The sequence below is a fragment of the Cyprinus carpio genome, chromosome A23 (genome assembly GCF_018340385.1).
Source record: "Cyprinus carpio isolate SPL01 chromosome A23, ASM1834038v1, whole genome shotgun sequence".
Taxonomy (NCBI): Eukaryota; Metazoa; Chordata; class Actinopteri; order Cypriniformes; family Cyprinidae; genus Cyprinus; species Cyprinus carpio.
In genome coordinates this window covers 116086-137283 of record NC_056594.1, presented here as the reverse complement: position 1 = coordinate 137283, position 21198 = coordinate 116086, and the positions used below count along the sequence as shown (strand labels likewise).

Genomic DNA, 21198 nt, shown 5'->3' with positions numbered 1-21198 from the left:
ATATAATTGAAGGGAGAAGTGAAAGACTGGACATCACGTTGTTTTTCATATGGATTACTTTATCACAGGAATATTTGTTTTGCTCAGATTTGCTCAGTTTAAAAGTAGACATTTCACCACTTTCTAGTAGATCTATCTCTCATGTCACTGTGTTGAGTATTTGCTGAGTTTACAGTTCATTTTAATAACGTGTTTCTAAATGAAGATCACGCAGAACCAAGTGCGGCAGACAGTGCACTCTGTTTGTTTTCTTTATTTTTTATAAATGCACAAAGTTTTGTTGTTATTATGTTGTTATACAAAATAAAAGTAGACCCTTTACAGATTCAAATTGATGTATTGCTCTTATCTGTACAATTTTCCAAACTGAAAGTGTAATTTAAGTTCTTTTTGATCTTATCAGGAGAATAAAAAAAAAAACACCCATCAACCTAAACCAAATCCATAAGCACAAGCACCATAACCGAGTCCTGAGATGGGCATGGTGCCGAGGCACACATCTCGCCCGTTATCTCTTACTGTGGAGCCAGCAGAGACTAGATCGCAGATCTCTGCATGCCACTCACATTCCAGGCGGACAAACTCACCTTCATGGCAGGGCATGCTTTGAAGACGAGTTGAGGCTTCACCCCCCAGACGGCCCAGCTGTTTTGGAGTCGATACGGTCAGGCGCAGATAGATCTGTTGGCCTCACGAGAATCCACTCATTCCTCTCTGGGGTTTCCCTGACCGAGGCCCCCCCTCGGCAAAGACAAACTGATGCACAGCTGCACCGGGGCCTACGTGAATATGCATTGTCCCCAGTGAGCCTCATTGTACAGAATTGGAAATCAGGGAAGATATAAAACAACTCTTGTTTGCTACACCTTATTGGCCCAACAAGACTTGGTTCTCGGAAACTCATGCTGTTGGCATCAGCTCCTCCCTGGCAGACTACCCAGAGTAGGGACCTTCTCTCTCAGGAAAAGGGAAAAATCTGGCACCCAGACCTCTAGAATCTCCATGTCCTGGTCCCTGGACGCGACCAGGAGAAACTAACCTGCAGTGGTGAATATACGATTATGCAGGTTAGGGCTTCCTCTACAAGGCGTCTATATTGACCTGAGGTGTTGCATTTTCATGAATTTTTGTTTCTTCCCATGGGAAGGATCCTCATTTGAGAACTCAGGTGGCTGATAGGATGTAGAGCTTACATTTAGCACCTTCCCCTCTCTGAGGTGATAATGCAACGCTTATTGAGAACTTTCAGTTCCTTCTTAATGAACCCGGGACTATACCCTTTCATTCACCCCAGTACTCCCTTACATAGCTGAGTTTAGAGCAGAGGAACTCGCTACAAGATCCATAACGATTAAGTAAACCTTGAGTAAACTCTCATAATGGATTAGTGGCTCCATATGTTGTGGCCTTCCTTTGGCAGCCCCATGTGTGTATTGGTCCATTGCTCTGTTCCTCGTACGATTCCAGATGTTTCCCCTAGACAGACAGTCAGTCTGGACCCCTAGTATCAGAACTACTCGACACCACGGCGAAGTGACCAACTGAAAGGGAACGTCTTGGGTTACTTATTTTATATCTGGATTTCTGAGGCGTGGCAATTGTGCTTGCCAATTGTAAAATTTTCTCGATGTCAGAGGTGTCTGGACTGCCCAAGTGCAGCCCATAGTGTCCAGAACTTTAACACAACGTCTCCGTTCCCTCCATCAGGTGAACGAGGGTTAACAATGTAACCAAGACGTTTTTGCCTGTCTTTGAATACCAATATGATTTTCTAGTCTCAGAATATATCAAAATATATAGCTGTGACAGAAAATTGTTACTAGTAACCCTGTGGAATATTTGGGTCATTTGATATATTTTTTATTTTTGTTTTAATCTAGCCACTTTACTGACCAAAATTTTCATCAGTATTTTTCACAGTAAGTGAGTGATGTGACATACAGCCAAGTATGGTGGACCCATACTCAGAATTCGTGCTCTGCAAATTTAACCCATACCAAAGTGCACACACAAAGCAGTGTACACACACACCGTGAACACCACACCGGAGCAGTGGGCAGCCCATTTTATGCTGCGATGCCCTCAGGGAGCAGTTTGGGGTGTTCGATGCATTGCTCAAGGGCACCTCATCCCCATGGTATTGCTGGCCCGAGACATGAACCCACAACCTTAGGGTTAGGAGTCAAACTCTCTAACCACTAGGCCATGGCTTAAATTACTTAAATGATTGCTGATTAAATTTGAAAAATGTTGAACTATCATCAGCCTTTTAAACAACTGATTGCATTCACTTAGGGCAATAATATTTTCATGAATACTTTTTGAGAACCACTTATTCCCACTTAGACCAAAACTGAAAAATATTTTTATTAATCTTGTTTAATAACTCTTGGCATGAAAAATGAAGGTTAGGAGTTGCTTTGTCGAGATCATGAGTATGACACCACGGTACAGGACTTTTCTCTCTAACTTTATTTTTTACCTGATGGGGGCAACCGTATCTAGAGTGCTAGATAAGATATTGGTCATGTTAACTAGTCACTACACCAAGTTCAGCTGTATTTACAGGTACTCCAGCAGCAGAGACTTATCATTCTACCCAGTTGATAGTAATGTATTACAACATGAATAATCTCAGCCATTATCCATTATTCACTTCAGCAGTATACAGTCGTGGCCAAAAGTTTTGAGAATTACATAAATATTGGAAATTGGAAAAGTTGCTGCTTAAGTTTTATAATAGCAATTTGCATATACTCCAGAATGTTATGAAGAGTGATCAAATGAATTGCATAGTCCTTCTTTGCCATGAAAATTAACTTAATCCCAAAAAAAACCTTTCCACTGCATTTCATTGCTGTCATTAAAGGACCTGCTGAGATCATTTCAGTAATCATCTTGTTAACTCAGGTGAGAATGTTGACGAGCACAAGGCTGGAGATCATTATGTCAGGCTGATTGGGTTAGAATGGCAGACTTGACATGTTAAAAGGAGGGTGATGCTTGAGATCATTGTTCTTCCATTGTTAACCATGGTGACCTGCAAAGAAACGCGTGCAGCCATCATTGCGGTGCATAAAAATGGCTTCACAGGCAAGGATATTGTGGCTACTAAGATTGCACCTAAATCAACAATTTATAGGTCATCAAGAACTTCAAGGAAAGAGGTTCAATTCTTGTAAAGAAGGCTTCAGTAATTACAATAAAGTACATCAAACACAAGGATCGTCTCCTAAAGAGGATTCAGCTGTGGGATCGGAGTGCCACCAGTGCAGAACTTGCTCAGGAATGGCAGCAGGCAGGTGTGAGTGCATCTGCACACACAGTGAGGCGAAGACTTTTGGAAGATGGCCTGGTGTCAAGAAGGGCAGCAAAGAAGCCACTTCTCTCCAAAAAAACATCAGGGACAGATTGATCTTCTGCAGAAAGTATAGTGAATGGACTGCTGAGGACTGAAGCAAAGTCATATTCTCAGATGAAGCCCCTTTCCGATTGTTTGGGGCATCTGGAAAAAAGGCTTGTCCGGAGAAGAAAAGGTGAGCGCTACCATCAGTCCTGTGTCATGCCAACAGTAAAGCATCCTGACACCATTCATGTGTGGGGTTGCTTCTCATCCAAGGGAGTGGGCTCACTCACAATTCTGCCCCAAAACACAGCCATGAATAAAGAATGGTACCAAAACACCCTCCAACAGCAACTTCTTCCAACAATCCAACAACAGTTTGGTGAAGAACAATGCATTTTCCAGCACGATGGAGCACCGTGCCATAAGGCAAAAGTGATAACTAAGTGGCTCGGGGACCAGAATGGTGAGATTTTGGGTCCATGGCCTGGAAACTCCCCAGATCTTAATCCCATTGAGAACTTGTGGTCAATCCTCAAGAGGCGGGTGGACAAACAATAACCCACTAATTCTGACAAACTCCAAGAAGTCATTATGAAAGAATGGGTTGCTATCAGTCAGGATGTGGGCTAGAAATTGATTGAGAGCATGCCCAGTCGAATTGCAGAGGTCCTGAAAAAGAAGGGCCAACACTGCAAATACTGACTCTTTGCATAAATGTCATGTAATTGTCGATAAAAGCCTTTGAAACGTATGAAGTGCTTGTAATTATATTTCAGTACATCACAGAAACAACTGAAACAAAGATCTAAAAGCAGTTTAGCAGCAAACTTTTTGAAAACTAATATTTATGTAATTCTCAAAACTTTTGGCCACGACTGTACATTTGCAAGCACAATGTAAAAATATTTCAACACAACAAAAATCACAAGAAAGTTTCTGTGTAAGTCCCAGAAAGCATACCTTAGACCTTAGTTGCAATGAGCAAAAGAAAATCTTTTCTAGCAAAATATCTGACCAAAAAGTTTAAGACCATAAAACATTCCCAACTGAACTGTGTAAAACAGTTCCATTAGAGCTATTATATGTATTGCAGTATTGATCAGGGTTAATTTTATGTCTTTGTGCCAGACTAATATATAGCAATAGGCATCTTTAAAAACTACATTTCCCAGGTTGAGTTAGGAGAATGGGGTCTCACATACAGCTTTCCAGTCTGCTACTTTCACCCTCAAGATAAGATCAACTCCCCGTAGTCCAATAACATTTATCCCTGTTTGAATCCATGAGTATATATTGTAAAAGTGTGTAATTGTTCATCATTGAAAATTTGTGCAAAAATGCTAAATAAATGTTCTCTTTCTTTAATTTAATTGCCAGGCAACTCCTTTAAATATAGCCCATTCACATTTAGAGATAGGATATCATAAACCTGAAAACAACACTTTTTTTTTAAATCAAGAGGGAAAATTTGTGACAATGACGTGGACTTTAATCACCAATGAAAAAAAAAAAAGAAAAAAAAAAGGCAAACTATGAATCGTGGTGCACAAGTTAGCACTACTTATATCAGTCATTATTTATGACCAAAGCTCATTTTAACACAATACAGACACTATTCAGTATATTCCCTATCCGTACATTTTCTCATGTCAGGAGGGGGATTAATATATAATTTCCCATAGCTATAATTCTGCAATCTGATAATGAACAGTCGGTATAGTATAGTTCAACATTTTCTACGTGACGGGGTTAGACAAAAGTCAGCTCTCCTCTGTTCCTCTCCTGAAAACATCAGTTTTCTCCTGGATACCTTCCTGAAAGCCAGATGTCTTCAAGAATGTCTGGCTTCCTCTATTTGAACAGTAGCATCTTGGATTTTATGTTTGTTTTGGTAGTCATCTCGGCCAACTGTTCTTTTAGATCCTGCCGAAAACATGCTCAAAATGTAGTTCTCTTTTTATTTCTGACTTCTAGTCACCCATCCATTTAGTCATGGTCTGCACACATCTGAATATTTGGGTTGAACTTTTCTGGAAGTTCACTTCTTACAGGTTAAGTCCTCCTGGAGTAACCTGAGGTTTAGTGTCTTGGTCAGGGTGGTATGTCTCATTGCTTGCTTTTTAGGGGACTGAATCTTCAGGCAAAAAAACCAGCCACTACAACACACCACACCGCCCAATAAATACTGTCACTGAAAACTATGCTATAAGTTTAATGCTATAAGTCTAACTTAGACAAATTAAACCCAAGCAAAGTCTTCACAAATTGCCCTTGACATCAGTGTTTACACGTGTAAAATAACCAAATCTTCTGAAAATATTGACCTGAAAATTATAAGCACAATAATGATACATCATGGACTGATGGACTCTCTGTTGACCTTTCTTATCAAGCTTGAATATTTACTCTCCTTTTGTATACAGACAATACAGGGAGAAACACCAGGAAGACATTTCTTCATTATTTATTCAACCCCTTTCATGAACTCCAAGAACTCTGCAATAGAAGGATAGTGGAAATGTTTGTAGATAGGACACATTGGGATACATCTGCATTATTTTTATGTTGCTTTTTTAAATGAATTATTTATTTATTTATTTTTTACTTCCATTTAACTTGATTGTAACACAATGCTTGCTTACCATCATAATCAATTTTACCATCAGTGTTTTTGTCTCCGTCCATCATCAGTTCCTCAATGTCATCTTCAGTGATGGTTTCACCTGTAGCTTCCAGCATCAGCTTCAGTTCTTCAAGATCAATGTAACCATCTGCATTCCTATCCAGGTACATTCAAAACCCATTAGAAACCCCTACACCCACCAAAGGTCAGTTCTCTCAGTTCAGTTTAAGAACAAACATACTTATCAAACATACGGAAGAGTTCTGCCAGTTCTTCCTCTGACTTTCCTTTGCAATCATCTTTCATGCATCTCACCATCATGACCAAAAACTCCTCGAAATCCACAGTACCACTGCCTGCATAAGTACACCAACAATTATTTTAGCACAAGCTTATTTTAATGACAGTACCTCCACTGACATTTAATTTTTAGACATTTTAATTCTGCATTTTATTAATTTTTTTCCTGTAGAATGTTCCTTTTGTTTTTCAGTTATTACAAAATATATTATTCAGTAAAATATGGAGATTAGTATCAATAGTAAACAAGTCGGTAAAAAAAATAACTAACTACTTGGTAGTTATACAGATTATTTTTTTGCTAAGTTTGCAGCAACATGAGTGTGAGTAAATGAAGTTAGGTTTCATTACAAATTAGGGTTCTGGAACGTTACTAATTCTAGATTGTTCTGGACTTTACCATCCTCATCCACCTCATCAATCATCTCCTGGAGTTCTTCTGGCGTGGGGTTCTGGCCCAGCATCCTCAACACTTTCCCAAGCTCCTTAGTGCTAATACAGCCATCCTCAGCATCCTGAACGAAAATATCAAATGCTGCGCGGAACTCTACAAAACAGAACAGAACGTAGATCTTTAGCTATTTGTTGTGTACAGTACAGCACAGTTTCTCTCTCATGAACCACTTAATGATATTCTTATTGTGGGTCAGTTTAGTAAATCATTATTGCACACAGGTTATTGTTATTGTTTTTATTTTTATTAGTTGGGTGTTAAATTCAGGCAGTTTCTTTTCATTGGTAGTGCTGCAATGTTACAGGTGTTTCAAATTTAAAAACATACAGTACTGTGAAAAAGCTATTCTATCATTCCATTGTGTGTAATATAATCTACATATGGAGATGGCTTTGAAAAACTGACAGAATAATCTTTCCAGGCTGGGCCATCCCACCAAATTCACTTTAAAAGCAAAGCGTGAGATACTACAGGAAGTTCAAAAGAAGCCCAGGGTGTCATCATACTGTAAGATCTACAGGCAGCTCTTCACAACAAATGTAAATGAATTAACCATTAGAAAGAGGCTTCACAAAAAGAAGATGCTGTCCAACACCAAAATAAACTTATAATACAATGTGTTATGGACAGATGAGTTAACATAGAGTTCAAACATCTCGTTTGGCAAAAACCACTCTGCTTTTGAAAAAAAGAACCTCTTACCAACTGTGAAGCAATACCAGAGTATTTTAATTTTTTGTTTGTATTTTACCTTTGAAATTGGAAAACGTGCTATCATAATATAAACTATGAATTCTACATTATATCAAAGAGTGCTTGAGGATGACATGAGGCCATCTGTTAAAAAGTTAAAGCCAAAGTGTACTGTAAGTGGACCTTTCAACACAATGACCCAAATAATGCAAAACCACAAACGAATGACTTGGAATGGCCAACGTAAAGTCCAGGGGCCTAATTTATAAAGCGTGCGTACGCACAAATTTGATCTTAGAGTGTGCATACGCTTAAATCCACACTAGCGCTCATATTTATAAAAACTGCCTTTGATGTGGAAAAGTGCTTATAGCGTTACGTCAGGGTCTGAGCAGACTTATGCACTTTTTCTTGTTGGAGTACTGTATGGAGCTTATAACATGACAAAACAATTTGATTTGTATTGTGTAAATTTGAATTATTGACAAGTGTCATTTAACAAAACTGAATATTATGTGGCATTTAACAGTTCTGAATTTGATTTTTTTGAACTTAAATATTAAACATTTGAAATTTAACACAACTGAATATTTTTTTATTTCAGAGTTTTATAGACGTATTTTCAAACAGCGATTTTTTTTTTTTTGTTCTGAAATATTAGACTGCAAATATCCAGTTTTTAAAAATACAGCTTCAAATTTTAAAGATGAAGAGGAAATGCGGTACATCAAATTCGATATTCTAAAATGCAATATGCAGAAATTCAGTTCTTATAGAAAGAAGGTCAGAGTTAATCCACAGGGAAGAGTAGATGATCTCCGAAAAGTCAAACGAAGCATTTTGGACAATTAGTAGTTTTCTGGCATGAGCGTGCGGTTTAAGATCTACCTGAACATGAATCACCCAGAGGTAGCCTAAGTGATTCTTAAACATTTATGGTTTATATAATTATATGTTAGGTTAGCATTCTCAGCATGTGAAACATGTGTCTAAGCCAGTGGTTCTCAACCTTTTTTACTCCAAGGCCCCCCTCCTCTCCAAACCAATACATACTTTGTAAAAATGTCACAACAGATATTCTTTACAACTTAAAAATAGCTACTTAAAAGTACATAAACCTTAATTATACAGTAACTTTAATAAATAAGCACAAATTAACCTGCCATACCAAACAAGACCACAGGGAGAAGATACGCAGATCCATGCAGAATAACTAAACACCAAAGTACAACTGAAAAATAAAAAAACATTCTGAATGTGTGGAGACTCAGTGATCAAAAGGCGGGTCGATGTCATCCAGTGAATAGTGAATTTGAGGATTTGATGTCCATATGTACATAACTGATCCTCAGAAACTTCTCCAAAACTAGTATCTGTTATAAAACACTTGCTATACATAAATTTTGACAACTACATGAATATACAGAACTGTGTTCAAGCAGAAATATGATGTTTTAGCCATCCATGCGACATGAGTGCAGATACACTGTTTGTTTGTGCATCAGTAATAACAGACACATGCACGCCTATGACTCCTGTTTGTCACTATAATAGTCTTTACTGGGTGGCGCTAGGGGCTAACACCCCCATACATAAAAAAAGATGAAATAAAATAAAAACATTTGACTCACATGGATAACTCGTGCAATGCAATACTTTTATCAATACTGTAAGACTGCAATACTGTATTTGCAGTCATTCATAATGTCAGCATATTATTTTAAAAATGGATAGGTTCCTTGTGCCAAGCCTGCCCCCAACTAAAGTTTTTTTCTAGTCAACTAGTCACACGTTTATTTTAAGTTCTTTCCACAGGAAAAACATAAAAATAAAGGATTGATCCATGTCATACAGTAAGCGCGATGATACTAAACACTTGAAATGAGCCTATATAGTGATTTTATTATTCATATAAAAAATAATCTATTCTGGACGCTGTTACAGAGGAGTACAAGACTACAGAGGCACACTGTATGAACCTACAAACCTATATATATATATATATATATATATATTTATTCACGATATATATCTGGGCAAATTATGATTATATATGTTAATTTAATGTGCATAATATTAAGCGGAAATGAATGGTTATACTGTAATGTTTATTGACGATGCCTTCTGCTCAAAACACAGTTTACAAAGCACGGTTTCCGATCATGGAATGAATGAAGCAGAAATGCATTAATAACAGACTTATGTATTACACTTACACCATGTCTAGCCCGGAAGTGTTTCACCGCAGCGCATCCTGTGTAGGAAATATCACTGATTATAATCAATGGGCTCTATTGTCTTTTTTACTTCCGCTTACATTCTCTGTAGACACGGTGGCATGCTAATCACTTTAACACCAAATATACTTTAAAACAAACACCAGAGACCACATAGACAAATGTTTCCCATTCTGAGAATACTAACCTAACATATAATTATATAAACCATAAATGTTTAAGAATCACTTAGGCTACCTCTGGCCGATTCATGATCAGGTAGATCTTAAACCGCACACTCACGCCAGAAAACGTCTCAGATTACGAATGTAACCATGGTTCCTCGAGGGAAAGAGACGCTGAGTCCCAGGAGCCATACTTCCGGCATCCCTGTCAGCGCTTGCTTCATTCCTAGAGGCTAAACACCGGTGGGAATCCTGATGGGAATCTCCCCCTGGAGAGCCGTCTAGGAGGGAAATCAAGTCCGAGAACCATACTCTCACCATACTCTCACTCTCTCCAGAACTCCCGGGAGCAGATCAATCAGAGGAAAGGCGTACAGATGAAGCCTCAGCCCAATGGAGCTGTTTGAGTCAGAGAGAGAACCAGAGGGGACAGTGCAATGTCTATCGAGTCGCAAACAGATCCACCTGGGAGTCTGGCCAAAAATTCTCCATATCTGCTTCACCACCTCGGGGTGAAGCATCCATTCCCTCAAAAGGATGTCTGCTCCCATATTCAGATGCCCAGGAGATTGCCCTGGGACCACACAAGGATCTGGTATGTCAGATGGCGACCACTCCACAGACCACGGGCAGGGTGACCACTCATGACCGCACCCCAGGAGGGATGCGTCTGTCGCTAGCATTACACGGTGACAAGGAGCTCCCAGCACTGGGCCCTGAGGCAAGAACCAAGGCTTTCTTCACATGCCCAAGGCACGTATGCATCGCCGCGTGACCTTGATGATGCGAAGTGGGTTTCCCCTCGGGGAGAACCCCTTGGTCTTGAGCCACCACCGTAGGGGTCTCATGTGCAGCAGGCCAAGTGGTATCACGGCAGGGTTGGCAGACTGATCTCCTGAGGGCACTGAGGAGAGACGGGCACCGTGTAATGCGGTGTACACCGCTCTTCCCCAGAGGGAGCTGGCCCTCAAAAAGTTCTTGGCCTAAGTATCAGGACGTTTACGACAAAGACTATCCAGGGAGAATGACGGTCTGCAGAACCACCTTCCACTAGAAGCCTTCTGCCTGGGAGCGCCACTCTGACTCTAGACTCTGCGGAGTATGAGAAGTGACACCCCCAGCACAAGGGGCTAGAACACGGTAGGGTTGGGACTGCTCCCCCCAGCAGCCCTTGCTGATATCCTCAACCTCAAAGAGAGGTAAACACGTGCTCTCACTCGAGAAATTTTTATCCCAAGAGCCCCTTTATATATCTAATTTCTCATAGTCTAATTCTAATATTTCATGTTATTCCTCAGAATTAAATGTAGTCAAACAACCAGACAAGTAAACACGGTCTGGTGTAGAAAAATTCACATCAAAAATTGAAATGATGTTATATACGCGTTGCCTCAAACAACATCAATCTCCTCAGAGAAAGATGAATGCTGCAGCGAGCTCTCACTCATAGGGGGAAGAAACTGCAGAGTGGGCTTCCAAGCTTCGAGAACGAGCTCTAGATCTAGGGAACACGGATGGAGATAGGACGAGCCGTCTCCAACCCGTCCGCCAGATCATGTGTGTTCCCCGCCATCACAGTTGCCGCCATGCCTCATCAGCAGCGGGACCGCAACCGCAAGATCACATGCACGGACACACTCCTCGGAGCGTGCCCAGCGAGAGCGGAGCACTTAACAGCGGGAAAAGCAGCCCCCCGAGAGCCGACTGTGTGAGCGCCACTCCTCATTAATGCTTCTCATTATAATATCAGGCATAATATGTTTGTGTAACTGATGCTTGTGCAACTGGCGAGCTCATCAATGCCCTCCATATCAATCTCATCGGAGAAAGACAGGTAGAGCATCGCGCCCTCTCCCCGGGGGGGAAGTACCACAGTGCAGGCTTCTGAAACCCTGAGAGTGGATGCCGGATCTGGTGGTTGAGGAAGAAGATAGCGACTCGCCCGTCTACATTCCTTCCACCGGATCCGAAAGTGAAACCCGCGAGCACAGCCACCGCTCCGCCTTGGTGAAAGCGGGGCCGGCACTGCGAGAAACACCAGTGAAGGCTCCCTCCTCAAAGAGAGCCTTCTGAGAGTGAAGTAAAGCAGTAACAAATGCTTGCATCGCGGGCCGTCAACTCCCCCGGGAGCTGAATCTGCATGCTTCGCCCTCAAGCAAACAACACACAAATTGTGTGTGTCCCTAGCCAAATTTTTTTCTGTTGCGGGCAGGGAAAAAAACGCAGCCTGAACGCTGTCTGCTCTCGCCCAAAACTTCTCTTGACTGAACACACACACAGCGCTCTTGCTGAAAGACAGAAAGCTAATAAGACTCACAACAAATAGCGACTGACACACACACACACACATAGCTCAAACACAAAAAAACAAGGCTAAACGCCGGTATCACCGCATGTGCTTTTAACCTTCCTGGTCACTGCGTCACCCCACCTGTGACATCTCGCCCATCCATTGGACTGATTACACATGATTCAGAGCCAGTCACGCTGAAGGGTGTTCCCAAAGCGTCCTCCAATGCAGCATCTCCTTCCTGAAGAAGAACTACTAATTGTCCAAAATGCTTTGTTTGACTTTTTGGAGATCATCTATTCTTCCCTGTGGATTAACTCTGACCTCCTTTCTATAAAATCTGAATTTCTGCATATTGAATTTAAGAATATTGAATTTGATGTTCCAAATTTCCTCTTCATCTTGAAAACTTGAATCTCAGAACAAACAAACTGCTGTTTGAAAATACATGTCTATAAAACTCTGCCATAAAAATATTAAGTTGTGTTAAATTTCAGATGTTTAATATTCAAGTTAAAAAAAACAAAAAAAATCTAATTCAGAACTATGTTAAATGCCACGTAATATTCAGGTTTTTCAAATGACACTTGTCAATAATTCAAATTTACACAATACAAATTCAATTAGTTTTGTCATATTATAAGCTCCATAATACTGCAGGTTTTTGGAAATGTAAGCTGTTTATGCGGCTTGCTATTCTAAATGAAAGAATTTGGATGATGACTGGTGATCGTTTATATATTAATGACATTAATTAGGTCATGAAACCATTTGCACAAGTTCAAGATGATTTCGATTCATAGATTTTACATCTGAAAGAGAGCATGTGCGTTTTCTGTGTGTATGCTCATGTGCATATCTGAGAGATGATCGTAAGATCAAATTTAGGATTGTTTCTGCGCAACATTTTATAAATGAGGCCCCAGGTCTCAAATCCAACTGAAATAGTTTGTGTGGACTTAAAGTGGGCCATTTCTCATTTTCGTTATTATTTTACATTGTTATAACTTACTTTTTCACAGCACTGTAGGTAGCAAAAAAGCTGTAATCTTATAGAATATATATAGAACATTATAGAACATATAGCCTATCATATAATATTAATGGCCATTCTGAGTCCAAATGCTGTTTGCTGCATAGTATTATACCATACCATTTTTCTGCTCTTCGGTGAGCTGCTCTACCTGTTGAAGACATCCATTAGTCAATAGTCATGACAGAGTCAGCACATACTGTATACACACAAAATATACTCTCGTACATTAACAAAAACATGCATTACAGTATGCATTATACTGTTGCTCAGTATAATTTGTGTAAATCACAAATAAGTGGAGGCAAAAAAACAAAACAAAACAAACAATATACAGTACAAACCCAATTCCAAAAAAGTTGGGACAAATTGTAAGTAAAAAAGGAATGGAATAATTTACAAATCTCATAAACTTATATTTTATTCACAAATAGAATATAGATAACATGTTTAACACAACATTTGATAACACAAATGTTTAAAGTGAGACATTTTGAAATGTCATGCCAAATACTGGCTCATTTTGGATTTAATGAGAGCTACATATTTCAAAAAAGTTGGGACAGGTAGCAATAAGAGACCGGAAAAGTTAAATGTACATATAAGACCAATTTGCAACTTATTAGGTCGATTGGCAACATGATTGGGTATAAAAAGAGCCTCTCAGAGTGGCAGTGCCTCTCAGAAGTAAAGATGGGCAGAGGATCAACAATTCCCCCAATGCTGTGGCGAAAAATTGTGGAGCAATATCAGAAAGGTGTTTCTCAGAGAAAAATTGCAAAGAGTTTGAAGTTATCATCATCTACAGTGCATAATATCATCCAAAGATTCAGAGAATCTGGAACAATCTCTGTGCGTAAGGGTCAAGGCCGGAAAAACATACTAGATGCCCGTGATCTTCGGGCCCTTAGACGGCACTGCATCACATACAGGAATGCTACTGTAGTGGAAATCACAACATGGGCTCAGGAATACTTCCAGAAAACATTATCGGTGAACACAATCCACCGCGCCATTCGCCGTTGCCGGCTAAAACTCTATAGGTAAAAAAATAAGCCATATCTAAACATGATCCAGAAGCGCAAGCGTTTTCTCTGGGCCAAGGCTCATTTAAAATGGACTGTGACAAAGTGGAAAACTGTTCTGTGGTCAGACGAATCAAAATTTGAAGTTCTTTTTGGAAAACTGGGATGCCATGTCATCCGGACTAAAGAGGACAAGGACAACCCAAGTTGTTATCAGCGCTCAGTTCAGAAGCTTCTCTGTTGGTATGCGTGTGGCATGGGCAGCTTACACATCTGGAAAGGCACCAATGCTGAAAAGTATATCCAAGTTCTAGAACAACATATGCTCCCATCCAGACGTCGTCTCTTTCAGGGAAGACCTTGCATTTTCCAACATGACAATGCCAGACCACATACTGCATCAATTACAACATCATGGCTGCGTAGAAGAAGGATCCGGGTACTGAAATGGCCAGCCTGCAGTCCAGATCTTTCACCCATAGAAAACAATTGGCACATCATAAAGAGGAAGATGTGACAAAGAAGACCTAAGACAGTAGAGCAACTAAAAGCCTGTATTAGACAAGAATGGGACAACATTCCTATTCCTAAACTTAAGCAACTTGTCTCCTCAGTCCCCAGACGTTTGCAGACTGTTATAAAAAGAAGAGGGGATGCCACACAGTGGTAAACATGGCTTGTCCCAACTTTTTTGAGATTGATGCCATGATTTTTTTCCTTACAATTATACATTTTCTCAGATTAAACATTTGATATGTCATCTATGTTGTATTGTGAATAAAATATTGAAATTTGAAACGTACACATAATTGCATTCTGTTTTTATTCACAATTTGTACAGTACTTTTTTGGAATATATATATATATATATATATATATATATATATATATATATATATATATATATATATATATATATATATATATATATATACAGGTCCTTCTCAAAAAATTAGCATATTGTGATAAAAGTTCATTATTTTCCATAATGTAATGATAAAATTAAACTTTCATATATTTTAGATTCATTGCACACCAACTGAAATATTTCAGGTCTTTTATTGTTTTAATACTGATGATTTTGGCATACAGCTCATGAAAACCCAAAATTCTCAAAAAATTAGCATATCATGAAAAGGTTCTCTAAACGAGCTATTAACCTAATCATCTGAATCAACTAATTAACTCTAAACACCTGCAAAAGATTCCTGAGGCTTTTAAAAACTCCCAGCCTGGTTCATTACTCAAAACCGCAATCATGGGTAAGAGGTTAACCCAGAAGGCCATCATTGACACCCTCAAGCGAGAGGGTAAGACACAGAAAGAAATTTCTGAATGAATAGGCTGTTCCCAGAGTGCTGTATCAAGGCACCTCAGTGGGAAGTCTGTGGGAAGGAAAAAAGTGTGGCAAAAAATGCTGCACAACGAGAAGAGGTGACCGGACCCTGAGGAAGATTGTGGAGAAGGACCGATTCCAGACCTTGGGGGACCTGCGGAAGCAGTGGACTGAGTCTGGAGTAGAAACATCCAGAGCCACCGTGCACGGGCGTGTGCTTTTGAACCAGAAACAGCGCAGAAGCGCCTGACCTGGGCTACAGAGAAGCAGCACTGGACTGTTGCTCAGTGGTCCAAAGTACTTTTTTCGGATGAAAGCAAATTTTGCATGTCATTCGGAAATCAAGGTGCCAGAGTCTGGAGGAAGACTGGGGAGAAGGAAATGCCAAAATGCCTGAAGTCCAGTGTCAAGTACCCACAGTCAGTAATTGTCTGGGGTGCCATGTCAGCTGCTGGTGTTGGTCCACTGTGTTTTATCAAGGGCAGGGTCAATGCAGCTAGCTATCAGGAGATTTTGGAGCACTTCATGCTTTCATCTGCTGAAAAGCTTTATGGAGATGAAGATTTCGTTTTTCAGCACGACCTGGCACCTGCTCACAGTGCCAAAACCACTGGTAAATGGTTTACTGACCATGGTATTACTGTGCTCAATTGGCCAACTGCCAACTCTCCTGACCTGAACCCCATAGAGAATCTGTGTGATATTGTGAAGAGAAAGTTGAGAGACGCAAGACCCAACACTCTGGATGAGCTTAAGGCCGCTATCGAAGCATCCTGGGCCTCCATAACACCTCAGCAGTGCCACAGGCTGATTGCCACCATGCCACGCCGCATTGAAGCAGTCATTTCTGCAAAAGGATTCCCGACCAAGTATTGAGTGCATAACTGAACATAATTATTTGAAGGTTGACTTTTTTTGTACTTAAAACACTTTTCTTTTATTGGTCGGATTAAATATGCTAATTTTTTTGAGATAGGAATTTGGGGTTTTCATGAGCTGTATGCCAAAATCATCAGTATTAAAACAATAAAAGACCTGAAATATTTCAGTTGGTGTGCAATGAATCTAAAATATATGAAAGTTAAATTTTTTATCATTACATTATGGAAAATAATGAACTTTTATCACAATATGCTAATTTTTTGAGAAGGACCTGTATATATATATATATATATATACTTATATATATATATATATATATATATATATATACACAGGTGCTGGTCATATAATTAGAATATCATCAAAAACTTGATTTATTTCATTAATTCCATTCAAAAATTCTAACTTGTATATTATATTCAGTCATTACACACAGACTGATATATTTCAAATGTTTATTTCTTTTAATTTTGATGATTATAACTGACAACTATGGAAAATCCCAAATTCAGTATCTCAGAAAATTAGAATATAACTTAAGACCAATACAAAGAAAGGAGTTTTAGAAGAGCAATATATATATATATATATATATATATATATATATATATACAGGTGCTGGTCATATAATTAGAATATCATCAAAAAGTTGATTTATTTCACTAATTCCATTCAAAAAGTGAAACTTGTATATTATATACTTCTGTGCAAAAGTCTTAGGTCATTAGTATTTTCACAAATAAACAAACAATAAATAAATAAATAAATAAAATTGTTTTAAGTCAGTTATTTCTATCTTTTGCTGTAGTGTGTCAGCAGGAAATATCAGTTTACATTTCCAAACATTTCTTTTGTCATTAATTGTAATAATCCAGTGAGATATTTGTCAGTCAGCAGCCAGTGCTGCACACAGAGATCTGATCACAGCATCATCCAGTCCGTCTGGGATTACATGAAGAAACAGAAGAAACTGAGACAGACTCAATCCAGAAGAACTGTGGCAACGTCTCCAAGCTCTTTGTGCATAAAGAAGATCTGTAAAGTTGCAAAGACTAAAGTCTCAAACCCAAAGAGATATTCTTTATAAAAGTTAAGACTCGTCCACGCCCTCCTAAAATGGCTCATTTAAACAAGCCCCCACATGTCAACGTCACGATGTGGGAAGATTTGCATAACGCTGCCCAAATGTTCACGCAAAGAAAGAAGGCATAATCTTTGATTCTCGCTGTTGCTGCCAGCCCCATGTCGTGGAGACACTGTTTTATTGTGAAAGTGAAAATACTTTGTTTGGCCTTCCAAAAGAGGACACAACTAGAAATCGGTGGTTAAGTTGTATTTACAACACTGTTCCAGAACAGTTTAACCCAAATATTTAGATGTGTGCAGCACATTTTATGGAGGACTGTTCCCTGATCCTGGGAGAAAACATTTACATTTATGCATTTAGCAGACACTTTCATCCAAAGCAACTTACAGTGCATTCAGGCTAACATTTTTTTACCTAACATGTGTTTCCTGGGAATTGAACCCACAACCTTTTGTGCTGCTAATCCAATGCTCTACCACTGAGCCATAGGAACACAATTACTCAATTGTGTTGAGAGAAGACTACAATGCCGGCTGTTCTGACTCACAGTCTGTAGGTATGTTTTTATATGTAAAGGATTTGCCACTGATGATTCAAATGTGAGTTTTGAGCAGTGTATAGTAGCGGTTCTCAATTCCAGTCCTCGCGCCCCCTTTGCTCTGCATATTTTGTATGTTTCTCTTATGGCTTCAGACGTTTGTTCTATTTGAACGTAAGTGCCCTGTGAAGTGGACGTCACAGTATATTCCGCCATGATTCCAGTTCAAAGTGAACGTATATGTTCCATTCAAAGTGAACTGAAGTTAGCGAGACATGAATTTAAATTGTATTTATTTACAGAGGGATATGATGACACATTTGTCCGTGTGTGAAGACACTGAGCAGCGCAAATCCATGAATGAATGTTTCAAAGTGAAGTAAACTTCAACAGATTTCCCCTGCTCAGGGAGTAGGGAGCAATGAACACTGTGTAGGGACCATGTCAATGGGAGCTCACTTCTAACGAGCTGATTATCTGAATCAGGTGTGTTAACAAAGAGAGACATGCAAAATATGCATGTCCCCACTGGATGCAACAAATGGTTTGTTTGTAATGGGTTTTATTGTTTTTGCCTTGTAGTGCCAGTGTTCTGACCGGGATACAGCATTACAGTATGAAAGTGAAAGTCGTGACATTTGTCAAGTATGGTAACCCATACTCGAAATTGGTGCTCTGCATTTAACCCATCCAAGTGCACACACACAGCAGTGAGAAGTGAACACACACCCGGAGCAGTGGGCAGCTATATCCAGCTGCCCAGGGAGCAACTGGGGGTTCAGTGCCTTGCTCAAGGGCACTTCAGCCATGGGTATTGAGGGTGGAAGAGAGCGCTGTTCGTTCACTCCCTCCCACCTACAACTCTTGCCAGTACCGAGACTCGAACCTGCGACGTTCTGGTTACAAGTCCAAATCTCTAACCATTAGGCCACAGCTGCCCCCAGTATGACAAGGGGTGTAACATTTCCATCACACACTTGAGGTATTCAGTCAATCACAACACACTGGATAGCTGGCCAAGCAGAGCACACCTCGGTTTTCAGACCGATAAGCTTTGTAAAAAAATATGCGTTTCAGAAAGGCGGGGCATAGAGGAGAAACAATAATGTACAGTATGTGGAAAATAATGTGTTTTTTGATCCTTAAACCACATAAACACATTTCATTACATCAAATACACAAAATAATGTTCTTTTTAGCAACATTATATGACCCCTTTAATATATGTACATGTATTACATTTGCGTATGGGATATTTAAAAGTTGTGTCCTCATTAGCAACATGTTTGCTTTAGTCCAAACCCATATTTTATCCAAAGGGATGGTTAGATCTGAGTAATGTGGATAACACACAGCAGATAAAGGTACTCTGGTGTTAAAAATAACAAACCGCAGATAAAGGACATGATATGAGGTGGAATAACAATGGATGCGTAATCCGGCAAAGCTAACTCATGAGACAGCTGCTTAAGTAAGCAGCTTTTAAGTAAGTTACTGTCTATAGTCCCATGTTGGATCCGACACAAACCACCAGACTGGTGTGATACATAAACATGCATCAGGATGTTCCTCCCAGACTTATAGTCTCATGTATATCTCAGAGAGATCAGTGAAGACACACACACACACACACACACACACACACACACACACACACACACACACACACACAGGACACACACACACAAACACACACATACACATACACACACACACAAACACACAAACACACATATGGCAAATCAATGCTGGAATCTGACTTTGAGTGTTTTATCTTAAGCGCCTGCTTTTCCAGCATGAAGACATATATGCATGGCTGAGCAAAGCATGCCAAAATTAGCCATGGGAGGTAGGAGATGCTCCATGTGTAGTCATGAATGATAGTGTCTCTGCTCTCTCTCGAGTAGCTCCTATCTAACTCTGATAATACTCAAGAGTCAAGGTATTTTGAGCTGCCTTTTTTAAGGCTCATGGCATAAAGTTGGCCGGCTTGAGTGGTGTATGTATGATTAACATTTAAACACATTATAATTGCAATTATTTAGTCACTGTTGTCGCAATAGTAATAGTAATAGTTATAATAATGTATCATTAATGTAAAATACTAAATAAGCTACTCTATTTAAAATTGAGTTTTTAGAATTTAGTTGAACAATTGAATAAATGATAACAAGAGTAAAAGAGATTGTATTGAAAGGTAAATTTATTACAGTATATGACTCACGTTCAAGCAATTTATTCAATTCAATTAGATTATAGGTTTTAATGAATGAATCAAAGTAAATGTACAGTTAATGAATAATATCCCCATGAATTACAATAAGAATAAAATTAAACAAAATAATATCACTATCAACATTCCACTCTGGGCCTTCTGTGCCAGTTCTGGGAAAGATGTCTTGCCCCAAAGGTCTAATTTTATCTTTTTTACGTCATAACAAATACATATTTTAATCCACAATTCTAAAAACATGAATGTGTCCGCAAATCCATCAATAAACAGACACAAAAAAGATTGATATTCAACACTAAGACAATGTCAAGGAAAACACCCTATTCTTCAAAAGTGCAGCCATGAATAGGTAAATATTATGATGTTACAACTTTTAACTCTTGACTAAAGTCAAGAAAGCCAAGAAAGTTCTCTGTGGAAAATTTGCCAGAAAAAAAACAAAACAAAAACAAATGCATATACTCACTGCTGCTTTGTAGATATCATTCATTGTGTCACCTGTGAGGAGACGAAGTGCTGGCACTAGTGGAGAGTGGAGAGCAGAACACAGTGCTAAATGAGCTTTATAGCAGGAGCAGGACAGCCTGTTCCCTCCTGCCCCACTGTGTTTGAGACAGTCCATCACTTGAGCATGATAAAACAGCTATGTGGTCATGATGGGGGGTGGGAGTCAAAAATGAAAGGGCAGACTATCAGCAAAATAATCTAATCCTTGTTACTGTGCAAAGAAATTCACTTGCAAAATAAAATAAAATAAAATAAAATAAAAATAATGGGTCTGTGTGTCATTTGTAGGCATTTCTCTGCCATGTATTCAGGAGTGACACAGAGACAAAGGCATCACTATATTAAATGCACAATATGCACTATACTAAATATTGTAACTGCATCAGTTCAGCAGAACAGCTCCAGTATTAAATACAAAGGAGAAACACTGGCAAATTGGATACACACATA

The 21198-nt window shown here is 39.2% G+C and overlaps 1 protein-coding gene across 1 annotated transcript; it reads right to left on the bottom strand.

Moving 5' to 3' along the window:
- Positions 1-4813: 4813 nt before the first annotated feature.
- On the bottom strand, positions 4814-20898 carry LOC122135055 (troponin C, slow skeletal and cardiac muscles-like). The gene is made up of 6 exons (XM_042712501.1): positions 20708-20898; positions 13261-13291; positions 6670-6816; positions 6211-6325; positions 5989-6125; positions 4814-5842 (listed from the first exon to the last, which is right to left on the bottom strand). The coding sequence occupies exons 1-6, from the start codon at positions 20861-20863 to the stop codon at positions 5811-5813; spliced, it is 618 nt and encodes a 205-aa protein (XP_042568435.1). The 5' UTR covers positions 20864-20898; the 3' UTR covers positions 4814-5810.
- Positions 20899-21198: the final 300 nt, after the last annotated feature.

What these genes read in the sequence shown, in the direction of transcription:
- LOC122135055 (XM_042712501.1), bottom strand. Translation starts at nt 20,863, where the DNA reads ATGGACTGTCTCAAACACAGTGGGGCAGGAGGGAACAGGCTGTCCTGC. An exon ending in TGATGAGGTGGATGAGGATG is followed by an intron (nt 6,326 to 6,669) that starts GTAAAGTCCAGA and finishes GTACTTATGCAG; the next exon opens with GCAGTGGTACTGTGGATTTC. An exon ending in CTCTTCCGTATGTTTGATAA is followed by an intron (nt 6,126 to 6,210) that starts GTATGTTTGTTC and finishes GTACCTGGATAG; the next exon opens with GAATGCAGATGGTTACATTG.